This window comes from Coregonus lavaretus, assembly GCF_964263955.1.
Source record: "Coregonus lavaretus genome assembly, chromosome: 12".
In the NCBI taxonomy this organism is placed as follows: Eukaryota; Metazoa; Chordata; class Actinopteri; order Salmoniformes; family Salmonidae; genus Coregonus; species Coregonus lavaretus.
The window spans coordinates 53,120,461-53,141,821 of NC_139999.1; the positions used below are offsets into that span (position 1 = coordinate 53,120,461).

General features: G+C 42.7%; 1 protein-coding gene across 1 annotated transcript in view; it reads left to right on the forward strand.

Annotated features, from left to right (window-relative positions):
- The window catches only part of LOC311138885 (protein-glutamine gamma-glutamyltransferase 2-like), a gene marked incomplete at both ends in the record, with an annotated part of 32,623 nt that extends 15,751 nt beyond the window's left edge, over window positions 1–16,872 (forward strand). The window contains 8 exons of the mRNA XM_084173676.1: window positions 76–179; window positions 14,016–14,204; window positions 14,619–14,715; window positions 14,958–15,086; window positions 15,510–15,687; window positions 15,909–16,080; window positions 16,212–16,315; window positions 16,613–16,872. Of these exons, the coding sequence (XP_084029802.1) occupies window positions 76–179; window positions 14,016–14,204; window positions 14,619–14,715; window positions 14,958–15,086; window positions 15,510–15,687; window positions 15,909–16,080; window positions 16,212–16,315; window positions 16,613–16,872 (1,233 nt within the window). The remainder of the gene's footprint in view (window positions 1–75; window positions 180–14,015; window positions 14,205–14,618; window positions 14,716–14,957; window positions 15,087–15,509; window positions 15,688–15,908; window positions 16,081–16,211; window positions 16,316–16,612) is intronic.
- Window positions 16,873–21,361: the final 4,489 nt, after the last annotated feature.

Consider the following 21,361-nt stretch of genomic DNA (forward strand, 5'->3'; position numbering starts at 1 on the left):
GAGATTATGTTCCTGACTACAATTGTATCATATTTGTTGCTCCTCTCCTCTCCCTCTGTTACTCTGTTCCTCTAGGTCAGTGAAAGCGAAGGAAGTGGTGTGGAGAGTCAGGAATCAACAGCAAAGGGCAGGGAGGAAGAGGAGTTAGAGATGATTGGAGGGATAGAGATGTGGAGCGAGTAGTGGAGTGAGAGGAGAGTGGAGGGAGAGTAGAGGGAGAGAGGAAGGGAGAGTGAAGGAGAGGAGAGCGGAGGGAGAGAGGAAGAGGAGTGAAGAGGAGGAGAGGACGAAGCAGAGGGAGACGAGGACGCAGAGGGAGACAAGGAGGAAGAGCACACCTGAGAGGGGAGCCTACGTTTCCATGGCGTGTGTCTGCCCTAAGTCCCACCAGTCACCCTTGTACCACACAGCCTGGGCCTAAAGTGACAGTGGCAGGGGTTTTGGAGTTGTTTTTAAAAGTGGTAGGAATTTATATCTGTTCCAGAGCTTGTAATGGATTACAACAAGAAAATGTGCGGAGTTGACCATCTTTACCAACTGAGGAGCTATTGCAATGTTGGACGCACACGCAGAAAAATGTGGTTTTGGGGGATGCTCAACATTGCCATCATAAATGTGTACATTGTGTGGGGGACCCTGCAAAGGCCCCTTCCCAGAAACCGCAGGCGCTGTTCCCTGAAGGCATTCAAAATGCAGCTTGTGCATTCACTTTGTGATATGGCTACAGTGGCAGGAAGAGGGGAGCCAAGAGTGTGGCACCAGGGCGTGTGGACCGAGTTGTGACTCATTTGAAAGCAGGTGAAGTTAAGGGCACAAGAGAGGGTGTGTGGTATGCATCCGGAATGGACGCAGGGCAAAGAGTGGGAGATGTGTAGAAACCGCCTTTGGGTGCTCTACGTGTTCTGTGCCATTTCGATGGATGGGGCCGTGCTTCCAGAAGTTGAATGACATGTTGTAGGCTAAATGTAAACACTAAAGTGACAGTGTGAAATATTGTCTCTGAACAGTTGTTGTGTTATGTATCTTCTCTCTTTATCTGTCTCTGTCTAATACTTGTTGCATTCACTGAATTGTTGTCAAAGTAGGCTACTATTTCTACATTTTGTGTCAGGCCTGGTCTGTACTAAATCTTATTGAGAGAGGTTACCTACATTTTGAAATAGTCTCTGAATAGTTGTTTGCATTTTTACATTGTTACAGATATAAGAAACGTGGTCAATCAAATAGCCTATTTTGTGTGGGTTTTGAAATACTTTCTGAATATTGTCCTCTGGTCATATTTTGGATAATGTATTTATTTATATGTAAATAATATTTATAAGTAAAATATATTATACTTGGTACATTTTAAGGGAGTAATTTAGTCTAATTTACTACAATTTAAATACTCTAGTGTTTTTTGTTGTGTTGAGTGTTAATAGTTTTTTGATAAGGAGTGTCTTTACACAATGGAAGACTAAATGAATGTTATTCCTATTGACATGAATGTGGTGTCATATTAAAGAGGTTGTGCTCTTTAAAACTAAGTTAACTTGTAATTGTCATATGTTCTTTGTTTTTAAGCTATGTCTGTTTGTTTGAAATGTGTGGGAAAATGAGCTTTATCTTGAAAATTCTCAGTAATCTAAAGCAGCATTCTAGAACTGCAACTGCTCTTAAACACTAGTAAAACTAAATGCATGCTCTTGAACCGAACGCTGCTTGCACCCGCCCACCCGACTAGAATCACTACTCTCGACGGGTCTGACCTAGAGTATGTGGACATCTACAAATACCTAGGTGCCTGACTCACATTAAGCATCTCCAATCAAAAGTTAGATCTAGAATCGGCTTCCTATTTCGCAACAAAGCCTCCTTCACTCATGCTGCCAAACATGCCCTCGTAAAACTGACTATCCTACCGATCCTTGACTTCGGCGATGTCATTTACAAAATAGCCTCCAACACTCTACTCAGCAAATTGGATGTAGTCTATCACAGTGCCATCCGTTTTGTCACCAAAGCCCCATATACTACCCACCTGTACACAGCCCATCTGTAATTAGCCCACCCAACTACCTCATCCCCATATTGTTATTTATTTTGCTCATTTGCACCCCAGTATCTCTATTTGCACATCATCTTTTGCACATCTATCATTCCAGTGTTAATACGAAATTGTAACTATTTTGCACTATGGCCTATTTATTGCCTTACCTCCATAATGTACTAAATACGCACACACTGTATATATATTTTCTGTTGTATTTTTGACTTTATGTTTTGTTTACCCCATATGTAACTCTGTGTTGTTGTTTTTATCGCACTGCTTTGCTTTATCTTGGCCAGGTCGCAGTTGTAAATGAGAACTTGTTCTCAACTGGCTTACCTGGTTAAATAAAGGTGAAGAAAAAAATAAAATAAATTAAAACAACTAATGGGGTCTAAAGGGTTAATGGCTGGAGAAAACTGAGGCTACAGGGTTCCTTCCTAATTCAGTTGCCGGAGATGAAGGAAACCGCTCGGTATTTCAACATGAGGTCAATGGTGACTTTAAAACAATTACAGAGTTTAATGGCTGTGATAAGATAAAGCTGAGGATGGATCAACAACATTGTAGTTACTCCACAATATTAACCTTATTGACAGAGTGAAAAGAAGGAACCTTGTACAGAATACAAATATTCCAGAACGTGCATCCTGTTTGCAACAAGGAACTAAAGTAATCCTGCAAAAAATGTGGCAAAGCAATTTGCTTTTTGTTCTGAATACAACTTGTTATATTTGGGGCAAATCCAATACAACACATTACTGAGTCCCACTCTACATATTTTCAAGCATAGTGATTGCATCATGTTATGGGTATGCTTTTTTCAGGATAATCAGCAGGACAATAACCTAAAACACAAGGTCAAATTTACACTGGACTTGCTTACCAAGAAGACAGTGAATGTTCCTGAGTGGCTGAGTTACAGTTTTGACTTAAATCTACGGCAAGACCTGAAACTGGTTGTCTAGCAATGATCAACAACCAATTTCACAGAGCTTGAAGAATGTTGCACAATCCAGGTGTGGAAAGCTCTCAGAGACCTACCCAGAAAGACTCACAGCTGTAATCGCTGCGTCAAAGGTGCTTGTACAATGTATTGACTCAGGGGTGTGAATACTTATGTAAATGAGATATTTCTGTATTTTCAATACATTTGCAAACATTTCTACAAACATGTTTTCACTTTGTCATTATGGGGTATTGTCTGTAGATGGGTATGAATACTTTCTGAAGGCACTGTATGTCAGTTTTAGAGTTCTTCATGGATGGCTTGGGCAGTTTGCTGGTTGCGAGCTGTAGTCATGCCAGCATCGGTCACCAACCCAAAAGGAAAAACGCATCGTACTGAGATCAACAAACAAAAAGCGACACAGAAGACAAACTTTCCCACCACTTCTTCAAGAACCACCTGAAATGTATCCATTATGGATAGTTAATGAAGACTTAAACCGGGTGTATCTACAGGAAGCAATGAGTATGACTGGAATAAACATGTCCAGAAACCAGTGTCTTCTTTTGACTGTTTAGTGAAAAAATTAAGGTTTTACGGAGTCACATTTAGACAGGCCAAAAACTGTGTTTCACCATAGATTCTTTGTCCTGTACTGATTTCTGATGTCACAGGAGTGATGCCACATGGAATAAACTAATGGAGCATTCTAACACTTTCTTTTATTTACAAAATTGAATGTTTTCTATATAAATATGCATTTATATTTACACTAACGTTCATAAGTTTGCGGTATCTTCGAAATGTTCTTGTTTTCGAAAAGAAAAGCAATTTTTTTGTCCATTAAAATAACATCAAATTGATCAGAAATACAGTGTAGACATTGTTAATGTTGTAAATGGCTATTGTAGCTGGAAACTGCTGATTTTTAATGGAATATCTACATAGGCCCATTATCAGAGGCCCATTATCAGCAACAATCAGTCCTGTGTTCCAATGGCACGTTGTATTTGCTAATCCAAGTTTATCATTTCAAAAGGCTAATTAATCATTAGAAAACCCTTTTGCAATTATGTTAGCACAGCTGAAAACTGTAGTGCTGATTAAAAAAGCAATACATCTGGCCTTCTTGAGACTAGTTGAGTATCTGGAGCATCAGCAATTGTGGGTTTGATTACAGAATCAAAATGGCCAGAAAAAAAAGAACTTTCTTCTGAAACTCGTCAGTCTATTCTTGTTCTGAGAAATGAAGGCTATTCCATGTGAGAAATTGCCAAGAAACTGAAGATCTCGTACAATGCTGTGTACTACTCCCTTCACAGAACAGCGCAAACTGGCTCTAACCAGAATAGAAAGAGGAGTGGGAGGCCCCGGTGCACACCTGAGCAAGAGGACAAATACATTAGAGTGTCTAGTTTGAGAAACAGACGCCTCACAGGTCCTCAACTGGCAGCTTCATTAAATAGTACCTGTAAAATACCTGTCTCAACGTCAACAGTGAAGAGGCAACTCCGGGATGCTCACCTTCTTGGCAGAGTTGCAAAGAAAAAGCCATATCTCAGACTGGCCAATAAAAAGAAAAGATTAAGATGGGCAAAAGAACACAGACACTGGACAGAGGACGATTGGAAAAAAGTGTAATGGACAGACGAACCGAAGTTTGAGTTGTTCGGATCACAAAGAAGAACATTTTTGAGATGCAGACAAAATGAAAAGATGCTGGAGGACTGCTTGATGCCATCTGTCAAGCATGGTGGAGGCAATGTGATGGTCTGGGGGTGCTTTGGCGGTGGTAAAGTGGGAAATTTGTACAGGGTAAAAGGGATCTTGAACAAGGAAGGCTATCACTCAATTTTGCAACGCCATGCCATACCCTGTGGATGGCGCTTGATTGGAGCCAAATTCCTCCTACAACAGGACAATGACCCAAAGCACAGCTCCAAACTATACAATAACTATTTAAGGAAGAAGCAGTCAGCTGGTATTCTGTCTATAATGGAGTGGCCAGCACAGTCACCGGATCTCAAACCTATTGAGCTGTTGTGGGAGCAGCTTGACCGTATGGTACGTAAGAAGTGCCCATCAAGCCAATCCAACTTGTGGGAGGTGCTTCAGGAAGCATGGGGTGAAATCTCTTCAGATTACCTCAACAAATTAACAACTAGAATGCCGAAGGTCTGCAAGGCGGTAATTGCTGCAAATGGAGGATTCTTTGATGAAAGCAAAGTCTGAAGGACACAATTATTATTTCTATTAAAATCATTATTTCTGACCTTGTCCATGACTACATTTCCTATGCATTTTGCTATATTTCCTATTCAAAGTCATTTCATGTATGTTTTCAAGGAAAACAAGTACATTTCTAAGTGACCCCAAACCTTTGAACGGTAGTGTGTGTGTATATACAGTTGAAGTCGGAAGTTTACATACACTTAGGTTGGAGTCATTAAAACTCGTTTTTCAACCACTCCACAAATTTCTTGTTAACAAACTATCGTTTTGGCAAGTCGGTTAGGACATCTACTTTGTGCATGACACAAGTAATTTTTCCAACAATTGTTTACAGACAGATTATTTCACTTATAATTCACTGTATCACAATTCCAGTGGGTCAGAAGTTTACATACAGTAAGTTGACTGTGCCTTTAAACAGCTTGGAAAATTCCAGAAAACAATGTCATGGCTTTAGAAGCTTCTGATAGGCTAATTGACATAATCTGAGTCAATTGGAGGTGTACCTGTGGATGTATTTCAAGGCCTACCTTCAAACTCAGTGCCTCTTTGCTCGACATCATCGGAAAATCAAAAGAAATCAGCCAAGACCTCAGAAAAAAAATTGTAGACCTCCACCAAGTCTGGTTCATCCTTGGGAGCAATTTCCAAATGCCTGAAGGTACCACGTTCATCTGTACAAACAATAGTACGCAAGTATAAACACCTATATCGACATAACCTGAAAGGCCGCTCAGCAAGGAAGAAGCCACTGCTCCAAAACCGCCATAAAAAAGCCAGACTACGGTTTGCAACTGCACATGGGGACAAAGATCATACTTTTTGGAGAAATGTCCTCTGGTCTGATTAAACAAAAATAGAACTGTTTGGCCATAATGACCATTGTTATGTTTAGAGTAAAAAGGGGGAGGCTTGCAAGCCGAAGAACACCATCCCAACCGTGAAGCACGGGGGTGGCAGCATCTCGCTGTGGGGGTGCTTTGCTGCATGAGGGACTGGTGCACTTCACAAAATAGATGGCATCATGAGGAAGGAAAATTATGTGGATATATTGAAGCAACATCTCAAGACATCAGTCAGGAAGTTAAAGCTTGGTCGCAAATGGGTCTTCCAAATGGACAATGACCCCACGCATACTTCCAAAGTTGTGGCAAAATGGCTTAAGGACAACAAAGTCAATGTATTGGAGTGGCCATCATGAAGCCCTGACCTCAATCCTATAGAAAATTTGTGGGCAGAACTGAAAAAGTGTGTGCGAGAAAGGAGGCCTACAAACCTGACTCAGTTACACCAGCTCTGTCAGGAGGAATGGGCCAAAATTCACCCAACTTATTGTGGGAAGCTTGTGGAAGGCTACCCGAAACGTTTGACCCAGGTTAAACAATTTAAAGGCAATGCTACCAAATACTAATTGAGTTTATGTAAACCACTGGGAATGTGATGAAAGAAATAAAAGCTGAAATAAATCCTTCTGTCTACTATTATTCTGACATTTCACATTCTTAAAATAAAGTGGTGATCCTAACTGACCTAAGACAGGGAATCTTCTAAAGCCATGACATCATTTTCTGGAATTTTCCAAGCTGTTTAAAGGCACAGTCAACATATTGTATGTAAACTTCTGACCGACTGGAATTGTGATACAGTGAATTATAAGTGAAATAATCTGTCTGTAAACAATTGTTGGAAAATATACTTGTGTCATGCATAAAGTAGATGTCCTAACCGACTTGCCAAAATGATAGTTTGTTAACAAGAAATTTGTGGAGTGGTTGAAAAACAAGTTTTGATGACTCCAACCTAAGTGTATGTAAGCATCCGACTTCAACTGTATACAACAAAATGTACAATGTGGATCCAGAGCATAGCACTTAAAAGTATTAATTAAAACACTTTCCAAAGTGGTCCTTAGATGGTAAAAACAAATAACACATGACAAAATTACAAACAAGATTCATTTATATTGACATCCTAAAAAGTGGCACATTTCCCTAACCTTAAACAACATTCATTCATTGCACATCATCATTGCACATCATCCCTAACCTAGGAAATAAGCAATTTATTGCACATTATCCCTTTCTTTCAAATAAATACAACCTGACCAGCAGTAGGGGACACAAGGGGGCAGTGGAGTGGTTTCTCTTAGACAACCTCGTCCAAATGAAAACCTTTGCCTGCTTTTTAAAGCTATTTCTTATTTTCCGTTGCTTGATCTCCAAGGGGTGGCTGTTCCATAGACAAATGCCTGTAAAGACAAAAGTGCTCCTCGCAGAACTGTTTACACTTGGGATTTCACAAGACAAAACACTAGCTCTGGTATTGTATCTGTGCTGGTTATATACATATCATTGTGTTGTTGTTTTTTAAACCCTGGGGCAGGATCATTTAATGTCAAACATAAAATTGAGTTTAAGTTGGTCCACTCTGGACGCTGTCGTGGAAATTCTAATGAAGTGAGAGAGACTGTCATTTCTTCAAACAATCATCTTTATTTGTTATCGATTAATTATTGCAATAATGAGGCTGGTCGACCCCACACTCTTGAGTGTTGGACCTAGAGCTCCGACATACAGAAAGAGACAGAGATCTTCTATAGTAGACCTATAAATGCTTAGTCATGGCTGGTTCCACCCCTCCCAGGCAGCTCAGGGCATTATAAGCTACCTTGTTTTCTTCTTGTGGCTATGTGTATTGGGTCATAGCACACAAACAAGTGATAACGTTAGTTCCGTTACTCATCTCTGTTCAAGCCAGCCTCTGTTCACCTCATATCTCCACACAGCTGTGCCCTTGAAATATATGAGAAGAACAGGATAGACTGAGACACTGTGGTCACTCTCAGGTTCTTTCTCTTGACCATGTGATTAAGTTGAACAGAGGCAGAGTGGAAAAATACCAGCTTCTTCTTACAAGACCTCCAAACAGACAGTTGGAAATTTACAGGTTTAAGGCTCATACAGCACATGTGCATAACAAAAGTTGTAATTTTGCCACGACAACGCCAAAGGCAACAAGCCCATCTCCTGGAACTCCTGTACCCTTATGTGGGTCCTAGGAGGAACATTCACTATGTACCATTATTTTGCAACACATGCATTCTATTTTTCAGCTTTTTTAATAGCCACTATACCAGGCGGAGCAAGTGTAATCAAAGTGACACTGAATCAAGGTTGAGACGAGCAGTTTCTTAACTTTGACACTAGTGTTACGATATAGCATTTTCAGTTTGATTGCCATTTTAGAAAGGATTTTAGTAGCAATCAGATTTCCAGAAAGAGACTGATCCAGGGACACAGCAAGATAAGTTACGCTTGTCTTAGATTCAATGTCGTTGCCTGCACAGTTCATCTACACTAAACAAAAATACAAACGCAACATGTAACGTGTTGGTCCCATGTTTCATGAGCTGAAATAAAATATCCCAGATATTTTCCATAAGCACAAAAACCTTATTTCTCTAAAGTTTTGTGCACACATTTGTTTACATCCCTTTTAGTGCACAATTGGCATGCTGACTGCATGAATGTTCACCAGAGCTGTTGCCAGATAATTTTATGTTAATTTCTCTACCATAAGCCACCTCCCATGTCATTTCTGAGAATTTGGCAGTACGTCCAACTGGTCTCACAACTGCAAATCCATGTGTATGGCATCGTGTATGGCGTTGTGTATGGCATCGTGTATGGCATCGTGTATGGCATCGTGTATGGCATCGTGTATGGCATCGTGTATGGCATCGTGTATGGCATCGTGTATGGCATCGTGTATGGCGTTGTGTGGGCGAGCGGCTTGCTCATGTCAACGTTGTGAACAGAGTATCCCATGGTGGCGGTGGGGTTATGGTATGTGCAGGCATAAGCTACGGACAACGAACACAATTTATTTTTATCGATGGCAATTTGAATGCACAGAGATACCATGACGAGATCCTGAGGCCCATTGTGAGGCCCATTTTTCTTTAAGGTATCTGTGACCAACAGATGCATATCTGTGCTCCCAGTCATGAAATCCATAGATTAGGGCCTAATGAATTTATTTAAATTGACTGATTTCCTTATACGAACTGTAACTCAGTAAAATATTTGAAATTGTTGCATGTTGCGTTTTTATATTTGTCTTCAGTATATAACTTGTCAGCCAAACCAAATCAATTAAGTTTTTCCCAAATGTAGCAAGAATTTGTTGTCAATCAACCAATCTTTAACAGAATGCAATTCCTTACTCAAGCCATCCTCTATGTAAGCCGTATCCTTCCCTGATACCAGTAGGGCTAAGTTATCAGCATAAAGCAGGAGTTTGCACTTTACTGTAGCTGGCATATCATTGACAATATGTCAATGATATGCCAGCTACAGTAAAGCGCAAACTCCTGCTTTATGCTGATGACGTTACTACCCTGCATGAATCTGCAGGGAGCTAACCAACCAGGTTAAATGTTAGCTAGCTAACATTAGGCCATAGCTAGCCAAGCAAATGGCTCTTTCTGTCAAAATTAGAAACGCGTAATATCTGAAAATGTACAGTGGGGAAAAAAAGTATTTAGTCAGCCACCAATTGTGCAAGTTCTCCCACTTAAAAAGATGAGAGAGGCCTGTAATTTTCATCATAGGTACACGTCAACTATGACAGACAAAATGAGAATTTTTCTCTCCAGAAAATCACATTGTAGGATTTTTAATGAATTTATTTGCAAATTATGGTGGAAAATAAGTATTTGGTCAATAACAAAAGTTTCTCAATATTTTGTTATATACCCTTTGTTGGCAATGACACAGGTCAAACGTTTTCTGTAAGTCTTCACAAGGTTTTTACACACTGTTGCTGGTATTTTGGCCCATTCCTCCATGCAGATCTCCTCTAGAGCAGTGATGTTTTGGGGCTGTCGCTGGGCAACACGTACTTTCAACTCCCTCCAAAGATTTTCTATGGGGTTGAGATCTGGAGACTGGCTAGGCCACTCCAGGACCTTAAAATGCTTCTTATGAAGCCACTCCTTCGTTGCCCGGGCGGTGTGTTTGGGATCATTGTCATGCTGAAAGACCCAGCCACGTTTCATCTTCAATGCCCTTGCTGATGGAAGGAGGTTTTCACTCAAAATCTCACGATACATGGCCCCATTCATTCTTTCCTTTACACGGATCAGTCGTCTTGGTCCCTTTGCAGAAAAACAGCCCCAAAGCATGATGTTTCCACCCCCATGCTTCACAGTAGGTATGGTGTTCTTTGGATGCAACTCAGCATTCTTTGTCCTCCAAACACGACGAGTTGAGTTTTTACCAAAAAGTTCTATTTTGGTTTCATCTGACCATATGACATTATACCAATCCTCTTCTGGATCATCCAAATGCACTCTAGCAAACTTCAGACGGGCCTGGACATGTACTGGCTTAAGCAGGGGGACACGTCTGGCACTGCAGGATTTGAGTCCCTGGCGGCGTAGTGTGTTACTGATGGTAGGCTTTGTTACTTTGGTCCCAGCTCTCTGCAGGTCATTCACTAGGTCCCCCTGTGTGGTTCTGGGATTTTTGCTCACCGTTCTTGTGATCATTTTGACCCCACGAGGTGAGATCTTGCGTGGAGCCCCAGATCGAGGGAGATTATAAGTGGTCTTGTATGTCTTCCATTTCCTAATAATTGCTCCCACAGTTGATTTCTTCAAACCAAGCTGCTTACCTATTGCAGATTCAGTCTTCCCAGCCTGGTGCAGGTCTACAATTTTGTTTCTGGTGTCCTTTGACAGCTCTTTGGTCTTGGCCATAGTGGAGTTTGGAGTGTGACTGTTTGAGGTTGTGGACAGGTGTCTTTTATACTGATAACAAGTTCAAACAGGTGCCATTAATACAGGTAACGAGTGGAGGACAGAGGAGCCTCTTAAAGAAGAAGTTACAGGTCTGTGAGAGCCAGACATCTTGCTTGTTTGTAGGTGACCAAATACTTATTTTCTACCATAATTTGCAAATAAATTCATAAAAAATCCTACAATGTGATTTTCTTGATTTTTTTTTCTCAATTTGTCTGTCATAGTTGACGTGTACCTATGATGAAAATTACAGGCCTCTCTCATCTTTTTAAGTGGGAGAACTTGCACAATTGGTGGCTGACTAAATACTTTTTTCCCCACTGTAGCTAGCTAGACTATCTTACCCGTATACATCATTCATGGATGGACGCGTCTCCTGTCGGATGCCATGGTTGCCCTTAGTTTGAAGATGTAATCCAGAGACAGATGTTTTCACCATCTCCTTAGCTATCATACTCGAATTCCACTGATTTCAAAACTCAGTCCTCCAGTAAGTGGAGAGCAACACTTACGCAGTTTTATTACACAATAATTTTTTTTTAACCTGCTTTAGACAGGATTACCTAGACATACTGACCAGCTCACGTAGACAGACGCGTACTATATGGCAGACCAATCTAAACTCATCTCTCGGAATGTCCAGCCACTCATTATCTCAGCCAATCATGGCTAGCGGGAAGGTTGCTGTCTTTTTCTTTGGCTAAACCAACTAGGCTCATAATTTAAAAATGTTATTCATGTTTACAGATGGCATACAAGTTTGTTATTAAGGCACATGAAATGTTCGAGAAGGCATTTCGGCCCCAAAACGCATTTTGATAAAATATATATTTTTTAAAAGAAAGTAAACGTTTATGTTCTGTAGTTTATGCGCACATGTTTATTAACGGTAAACACACGACAAAACAACAAAGGAAACGAAACGTGAAATCCAAAGGTACAACACAACAAACCTTACACGGAACAAGAACCCACAACTAGACAGTGCCAAAAGGCTGCCTAAGTATGATTCCCAATCAGAGACAACGAGCGACAGCTGCCTCTGATTGGGAACCACACCGGCCAACATAGAAATACAAATCTAGAATATTCACACCCTGACCAAACTAGCTAGAGTTCTGTAGGCCAGGGCGTGACTGTACCCCCCCCCCCCCCCCCCCAAAGGTGCGGACTCTGGACGCACAAACCTGACTGAATAGGGGAGAGCCCGGGTGGGCTTCCAGCCTCGGTGGCGGCTCCGGAGCTGGCTTGGGCACCGGTGGGGCGGACTGCTCTGGCTCCGGAGTGGAGCTGCTGACTGGAGCTGGACTGGGCACCGGTGGAGCAGATCGCTCTGGCTCTGGAGTGGAGCAACCGACCAGATCTGGATCAGGCACCGGTGGAGCAGACTGCTCTGGCTCCAGAGTGGAGCCGCTGACCGGTGCCGGACCAGGCACCGGTGGAACGGGCACGGGCCGTGCCGGACTGGCGACGCGCACCACTGGCTTGGTGCGAGGAGCAGGAACAGGCCGGGCCGGACTGGCGATGCGCACCACTGGCTTGGTGTGAGGAGCAGGAACAAGCCGGGCCGGACTGGGAACACGCACCACTGGCTTGGTGCGAGGAGCAGGAACAGTACGGGCCGGACTGGGAACACGCACCACTGGCTTGGTGCGAGGAGCAGGAACAGACCGGGCCGGACTGGCGACGCGCACCACAGGCTTGGTGCGAGGAGCAGGAACAGGCCGGGCCGGACTGGGAACACGCACCACTGGCTTGGTGCGGGGAGCAGGTACGGGGCGTACCGGACTGGGAACCGGCGCTGGAGGTCTATGACTGTCTCCGTCCTTTACACTCCGCGCCCCGACCTCCTCCAGTGAGGACTCCTCCTTGAGCCCCCACGAGTGCAGTGGTCGGGGCTCCTCTCTGTCGCTCCCTGACCACCCTTTTAGCCCCCCAAAATGTTTTTATTGGGTCTGTCTCTCCTTCTCCACCCTGATCCTTTCAGGGCCTCCATCTGGGCGCGCTGCTTGGTCCTCGTTTGGTGGGTTCTTCTGTCACGTTCGTTTAAAGAAGGGTCGGACCAAGGCGCAGCGTGATATGCGTACATGGTTATTAACGATAAACACACGACAAAACAACAAAGGAAACAAAACGTGAAGTCCAAAGGTACAACACAACAAACCTTACACGGAACAAGAACCCACAACTAGACAGTGCCAAAAGGCTGCCTAAGTATGAATCCCAATCAGAGACAACGAGCGACAGCTGCCTCTGATTGGGAACCACACCGGCCAACATAGAAATACAAATCTAGAATATTCACACCCTGGCCAAACTAGCTAGAGTTCTGTAGGCCAGGGCGTGACATGTTCAAACGGCTCTCCTGTGAAGTAGTGACCCGCGACATATGCCTAGTTTCCTGAAACGGGTCACATATATAAGAAATTAGAGGCCCTAAAATTGTTCACTGCGGCACTCCACAGGATATTTCTTTAGCCACTCACAGAACATCACCAACATTACATACTTGTGTTCTGTTGGTCAGATAAGACCTAAACCAATTCACTGCTACATCATTTAAACTCATGTATTTCAGTTTCATCAGAAGAATATCATGGTCCCCAGTGTCAAACGCTCTCTGGAAGTCTAACATGACCATACCTGTATAGTTCCCCTTCTCACTTCTTGCTTGATGTGGTCAGAAGGGTGGATAAGGCGTGTCAATGGATACTTGCTTACGCATTACGCTTAAATATTAACCTAAATATAAATATGTTCAGAAGTGCACTTTGTTTTCTTGTTGCAAACACAAATTGTACCATTAAAAGTGACCATATTTGTGCCATTAAGTATTTGTGTAAAAACATATTTTTAATTACTTACTTGACCTCACTGGTGCATACATTTATTGTCAGAGCATGGATGAAGTATACCCTTTCATGAGGATTAAGGAGACATTAGCGGCGGAGTTCTCAACCAGTGCTTACTTCATCACCGAAGTGCCTACTTCATCACCGAAGTACCTACTTCATCACCGAAGGCCTGAACCCCAACTCTCCCTCTTTGTACATATCCAGCCCTGCCTCTTCCTCCGTAGGGCTCTACAGTATTCAGCTCCACGTGCTCACACAGCACGGTCAGCAGGGCTACGTGGTGGGAGACTTCATCCTCCTTTGCAACCCCTGGTGCCATGGTGAGTTAATCTACAGAACAACTTAAACCCGCTCCTATGATTAAATGTATTGATGTAGCCAGGTTTGGGGTCAAGTCCATTTCGCTTCATAGCAATATGAAAGTGAATACAGATTCTGATTCAAGACACGAAATGGAATGGAATTTACCCCAACACAGATTGTCCTTGAGTCTAGTGCAAACTTTAATCTTGATTAGATAGGATCATATTTATGGAAATTATAATGGTGGCATTAATTCAGTGCCTATTATCAAAAGTGCTTTACTAAGTGTGGTGCTAACTCCGTGATCACCTTGGTAATGCATTATGGCGATTTTGAATCCTACCTAATTTCTACATCTACCCATTTTAAATGTAAGTAATAATAGTATACGATACAAACATATACTCCATGTTTGATGTGAAAGTAATCAAAGTTTTCTCCCTCCAGAGGATGCCAGAGAGAGGAATATGTAAATAATTATTCTCGTTTATTGTACATGGGGACCCCTAAAAACCTTGAATCAAGACCTTGGTCGTTCGATCAGGTGAGCATCTCCTGATCGAGCTTCACATTTTTATGATACCATTCACAGTCAATGTACACATTTTCCAACGAGATCTGCAAAATACTTGACCTTACAAAAAATAAATAAATGAATAAATGAAAATCTATTACATAAATGAAGAAATTATGACATGAATTGACTGAATAATTGCATAAATTAAACATTTATAACTGAAGATTTTTTGAATACATCAATATTCTAAATGTTTTCTGTCCCTGCAGTACGAGCCAGAGATTCTGGATATTTGTCTGAAGCTGCTCCAGGTCAGCCCGCAGCACGGCAGGAACTGGCGGAAGGACTACCTTCGCTGCGCCGACCCTGTCTACCTCAGTAGGGTGGTGTCTGCCATGGTGAGTGACAACGCCTCAGATACCTCAGATAGTAAATTAATCTCTCAGGCTTTATGTGTGGGAATGAGAATAAGAGCTCAGGAGCTCACAAAACAGTTCCTGGTTTGAAATGACTGGCAGTCTATAATACTGATCATATACTCACGCAATGCAATGTATTGCAGTTCAAGCAATGAAGGTTAAAGTGAGCTTGATTGATAAGGCCATTAAAAACGATTGTATCTATGCAGCTGAGTCATCTTACTACTAGAATACGAATTGAATAAATGGTACTCAGTATTTAACTTTTGGACTAGAACAAATGACCATGCAAGTACCTTGTTACCAGGTACTGTATTTACCTGTCAAATATATGGTTACTGGATACACTTTGGTGAACCCTAGAGGGAATATTGGGTAGATAATTGTGTTATTCTCTATCAGATCAACTGTGAGAATGACCGAGGGGTCCTGAGAGGGAACTGGTCGAGCAGTTTCAAGAACGGGGTGCACCGCTCCAGGTGGACAGGAAGTGCAGACATTTTGAGACAATGGGCCAAGTCCATGTTCAGCCCAGTGAAGTACAGCCAGTGCTGGGTGTTTGTTGCTGTGATGTGCACAGGTAATGAATATGTTGGAAATGTATGTATTGTAAAATGTTTTATCTATGCATATTCAATAATGTCACTTCCAGCTGAATTTCTGTGTATGTTCATCATCGCACAATCGTAATGGAATATTTTAAGAAGATTGTCTAATTTATGTTAGGAATATAAATAGTTAAGAACTCATTGGTCAAATCATTGACAAATTCTTCATCCTTGTATTTCTATCTGTTGCTAGTCATGAGAGCTCTTGGCATTCCATCCCGTGTCATCACCAACTTCAACTCAGCCCATGACACCAACGGCAACCTGGTCATTGAGGAGTTTTACTCTGAGACGGGCAAGAAACTACCTCACAGTAAAGACTCTAGTCTACAGCATTACCACTCGTTGAATAATACATATTATTTGTAGATTAAATAATATGAAAGTAGATTATATGATAGCAAGAAGTATTTTAAGTAACATGTAAGTAATTGCATGTAAAAATCAATCAATCTGTCTTTGGTATCAAAATGTGCTGTTTTGTCCTCCATTTCAGGAACTTCCATGTATGGGTGGAGTGTTGGATGACCCGGCCAGACCTGGGTGCAGGATTTGATGGGTGGCAGGTTTTGGATCCAAACCCGCAGGAGAGGCGCGGAGGTCAGAGTCAAAACAGACTAAATAGAAACTCCATAATAAGTTAGATTAAATAAAACTGAAAACCCATACATAAATAACAAGTAAAAAACTATTATTTTAGTTTTTATGATATTTGGAAACTGCACTTATCACAGTCAGCCGCCACCAACACTGATAACCAGACATAAATATATGTACAATTATTACCTGTTATATTATTTAGGACACGTTCTACATCATCCAGACTGGAATCAACCAAAGAGTACAGCTGCTATTGCTTCTAGTTCTAAACCTCTTCCATATATTTCCTCCTCCTAGGAATCTTCTGCTGTGGCCCAGCCCCAGTGAAGGCTATCAGAAACAGGCGTGTGGACCTGGTCTACGACATCCCCTTTGTGTATGCTGCGGTGAACGCTGACGTCCATACGGTCATTGTGAAGCAGGGCCAGGTGCTGAGCTCCAGCACAGACACAGAGAGAGTTGGCTCCCTCATCGTCACCAAGACCATAGGCTCACCAAGGCCTCAGAACATCACAGGAGACTACAAACCCACCAAAGGTGAGTCGAACAGGAAGTGATGTCATGAATCAAATGCTAATATCAAATCGTTAAGACTTTATAATAACTATCATGAATAAGCATTAATAAACTAATTGTAAACTATGAACACACACACCACACACGCGCATTGGTAATCTTCTCTAGTTGCGCCGTGATTGACTCAGTGTTCTGTAACTCATGGGGACACTACGTCACCGCAGAATCTACAGGGAGAGCTAGGCAGTTCAAGCCCCCTTGGGTGCTGCCATAGATTTATATTAGAAGTGCCTATCCAAGAAGGCTCAATGTCATTGGCCACAGATAAAATTACATCAAATCACGTTATATCTACTGTATTTTTGATTGGACTGATCATGTCAACGTCATACTTTGAAAATCTTAGCTAGCAAGCTAGACAAGCAGTCATCATCATGAATCAGGTCGACAATCTACTGGCAAATCCTTTTCAAAAATTATAGATAAAACGTATCGGTGCTCATCGGCCATTGGACATAAACATTACACAAGTTGGAAATTGCAAATTCAACTATGAGTTTGGAAGGAATCAGTGGCTAACTGCAAGCGTTGCAAAGCAATCACTATTTGGCTTCCCTTGCTTGCTATTCGGTGGAGAGAGTGTGTGGTCCAAGTCTGGGTTTAAGGGTCTCTTTTCCAAGCTTAAAAGGATAAACATTCAGACGCAACACCATGGGCCAGAAAAGGTTGAATACATTGGCCATGCTCTAAATCCAGCATGACTTCTGCCGCGTTTAAAACAACTTGAAACTTGGAACTGGGAAATCTCAGACTTCAAGACAAAAATAGACTGGGAAAATACGTTTTGAATGGTCATCCAACTCGGAATTCCAAGTTGGGAACTCTGACCTTTTTCTAGAGCTCCGACCTGAAGATCACTGACGTCATGATTCAACCTTGTTTTTTTCCCAGTTCCCAGTTGTCTTGAAAGCACCATAAATCCAGAGAATGCCAGACTTTGACAAAGTTTCATGACAACATTTCCCCACAAGAAGGAATGTAGACTTGATTGTGTGTCAGCTCACATACGGATGGTCTGACATTCTCCTGTAGAATTCTCTGATACAGAGCAGAATTCATGGTTCCTTCTATTAAGGCAAGTCGTCCAGGTCCTGAGGCAGCAAAGCATCCCCAAACCATCACACCACCACCACCATGCTTGACCTTTGGTATGATGTTCTTACTGTGGAATGCAGTGTTTGATTTTCGCCAGGCATAATGGGACCCATCTCGTCCAAAAAGTTGACTCAAGTTTGCCAAAAAGCACCTGGATGATCATCAAGACTCTTGGAAGAACGTTCTATGGACAGATGATTCAAAAGTATCACTTTTTGGACGACATGGTTCCAGTAATGCCTGGCGAAAACCAAACTCTGCATTCCACAGTAAGAACATCATACCAAAGGTCAAGCATGGTTGTGGTGGTGTGATGGTTTGCTACGCCATCCAAGATGGCGTAGCAGTGCAGTCCTGTTTTTGTCGTGTGTCTGTAAATAGCCTGTAAATAGCCTTTTTATTTTTTTATTTTTTTTCGTACATATTTCCCTATCAGACTTTTCATCCTTCTACAAAATATACTTTCCTACAATCCGCCTCACTCAATGTGGAACGGATTCTATTATTGACTTACCTTTTATCTAGAATCTCCAGTTGAAACTAGCTAGCCAGCTAACTAGCTACTTGCTATTAGCCACAGTTAGCGGTATTTCACCCAGAACATTGGATTTTTCTGCCGGAATAATTTAATCACTGGACATTAATCACCGGATCGCAACTAGCTAGCCGCAACCGAATGGATGTTGCTGTTTGGCTAATCACCACTGCCCCCGATGCAAGCACCAGTTAGCCTCGAGCTAGCCTAGAGCCAGGCTCATATCCCGGCTATCTACCTCTCGGTCTACCGGACGGGAGTAGCCAGCTAACTAGCTACTTGCTATTAGCTACCGTTAGCGGTTTTTCACCATTGTCCGTGGCCTGCACCACCTACCAGCCAGCTCTAGCCTGGACTATTATTTGGCCAGTCTGCACTGTCTGCACAGCGCGTTATCGACCCAGAACATATCAGTTTTTCTGCCGGAATCACTGAATCACTGGACCTTTAACTCCGGATTCATCGCTACCAGCTAGCTGCAACAAAATGGACGTTGTGGTTTGGCTAATCATCCTGAGCTAGGCCCATCTCTCGGCTATCTACCTCTCTGTCAACCGGACGGGACCACCTAGTGTTGACACGGAGCCCCGCCGATCCAACACGACTGGTCTGCCGACGAAATAATCTGATGTGGTTACAACAGGCTTCCCGTTACAACGTCGACCACGAAGATTCCATCTGCTAGCCCCGGCCCGCTAGCACACGCTAGCCATGGCCTCTTGCTCGCTAGTGCTTTAGTAGCCCCCGAACTACCTCCGAACTATCCTATTGCTGTTCACCAGACCTTATGATAACTCAGCTATACAGCTGATGCCTGCTGGACTGTACCTTTTTACGGTACCGCATCCTGTTTATGTTTAGCCTCAGCCCAAACTGTGTCGCCATTACCAGCTGTTGTCTTAGCTCTCTCAAATTACACCTGTGATTGCTTTATGCCTCTCTCCCATGTCAATATGGTTTGCTTATTGATTTTTCGGTTATTTCTAATTGTACTATTTCACTGTAGATCCCCCAGCCCAGCTAAACCTGCCTTAGATAGCTTCTTTGTCCCACCCCCCATACACGCGGAGACCGACTCAATCGGTGCCTCCAGTGATGCTATCTCTTTCATTGTTACCCAACGCTTAGGTTTACCTCCACTTTACTCATATCCTTCCATATCCTTGTCTGTACATAATGCCCTGATTCTTTTCTACAACGCCTGGAAATCTGCCCCCTTTATTCTATGTACCCAACGCACTAGAAGACCAGTTCTTAAAGCCTTTAGCCGTATCCTTATTCTAGTCCTCCTCTGTTCCTCTGGTGATGTAGAGGCTAACCCAGGCCCTGCAGCCCTCAGTATCACTCCTACTCCCCAGGCGCTATCATTTGTTGACTTCTGTAACCGTAAAAACCTTGGTTTCTTGCATGTTAATATCAGAAGTCTCCTTCCTAAGTTTGAGTTATTCACTGCGTTAGCACACTCCGCCAACCCTGATGTTCTAGCAGTGTCTGAATCCTGGCTTAGGAAGGCCACCAAAAATTCTGAAATTTCCATCCCCAACTATAACATTTTCCATCTAGATAGAACTGCCAAAGGGGGTGGAGTTGCAATCTACTGTAGAGATAGCCTGCAGAGCTCTATCATACTATCCAGGTCTGTGCCCAAACAGTTTGAGCTTCTACTTCTAAAAATCCACCTTTCCAGAAATAAGTCTCTCACTGTTGTCGCTTGCTACAGACCCCCCTCAACCCCCAGCTGTGCCCTGGACACCATATGTGAATTGATTGCCCCCCATTTACCTCAGAGTTCGTACTGCTTGGTGACCTAAATTGGGATATGCTTAACACCCCGGCCATCCTACAATCCAAACTAGATGCCCTCAATCTCACACAAATTATCAACGAACCTACCAGGTACAACCCTAAATCCGTAAACATGGGTACCCTCATAGATATCATCCTGACTAACTTACCCTCTAAATACACCTCCGCTGTCTTCAACCAGGATCTCAGCGATCACTGCCTTATTGCCTGCGTCCGTAACGGGTCCGCGGTCAAACAACCACCCCTCATCACTGTCAAACGCTCCCTAAAGCACTTTAGCGAGCAGGCCTTCCTAATTGACCTGGCCCAGGTATCCTGGATGGATATAGATCTCATTCCGTCAGTAGAAGATGCCTGGTTGTTCTTTAAAAGTAATTTCCTCTCAATCTTAAATAAACATGCCCCATTCAAAAAATACAGAACTAAGAACAGATATAGCCCCTGGTTCTCCTCAGACTTGACTGCCCTTGACCAGCACAAAAACATCCTGTGGCGTACTGCATTAGCATCAAATAGCCCCTGCGATATGCAACTTTTCAGGGAAGTTAGGAACCAATATACACAAGCAGTCAGGAAAGCAAAGGCTAACTTTTTCAAACAGAAATTTCAACAAGCATTTTGCTACGGATGGCCATGCTTTCCACCTGGCTACCACTACCCCGGCCACCAACTCTGCACCCTCCGCTGCAACTTGCCCATGCGAGGTCCATAAAACATTTTTTACATTTTACATTTTAGTCATTTAGCAGATGCTCTTATCCAGAGCGACTTACAGTTTTTAGTGAGTACATACATTTTTCATACTGGCCCCCCGTGGGACTCGAACCCACAACCCTGGCGTTGCAAGCGCCATGCTCTACCAATTGAGCTACAGGAAAGTCGTGCCATTCATCCACCGCCATCACCTTATGTTTCGACATGATTATGCACGACCCCATGTTGCAAGGATCTGTACACAATTCCTGGAAGCTGCAAATGTCCCAGTTCTTCCATGGCCTGCATACTCACCAGACATGTCACCCATTTAGCACGTT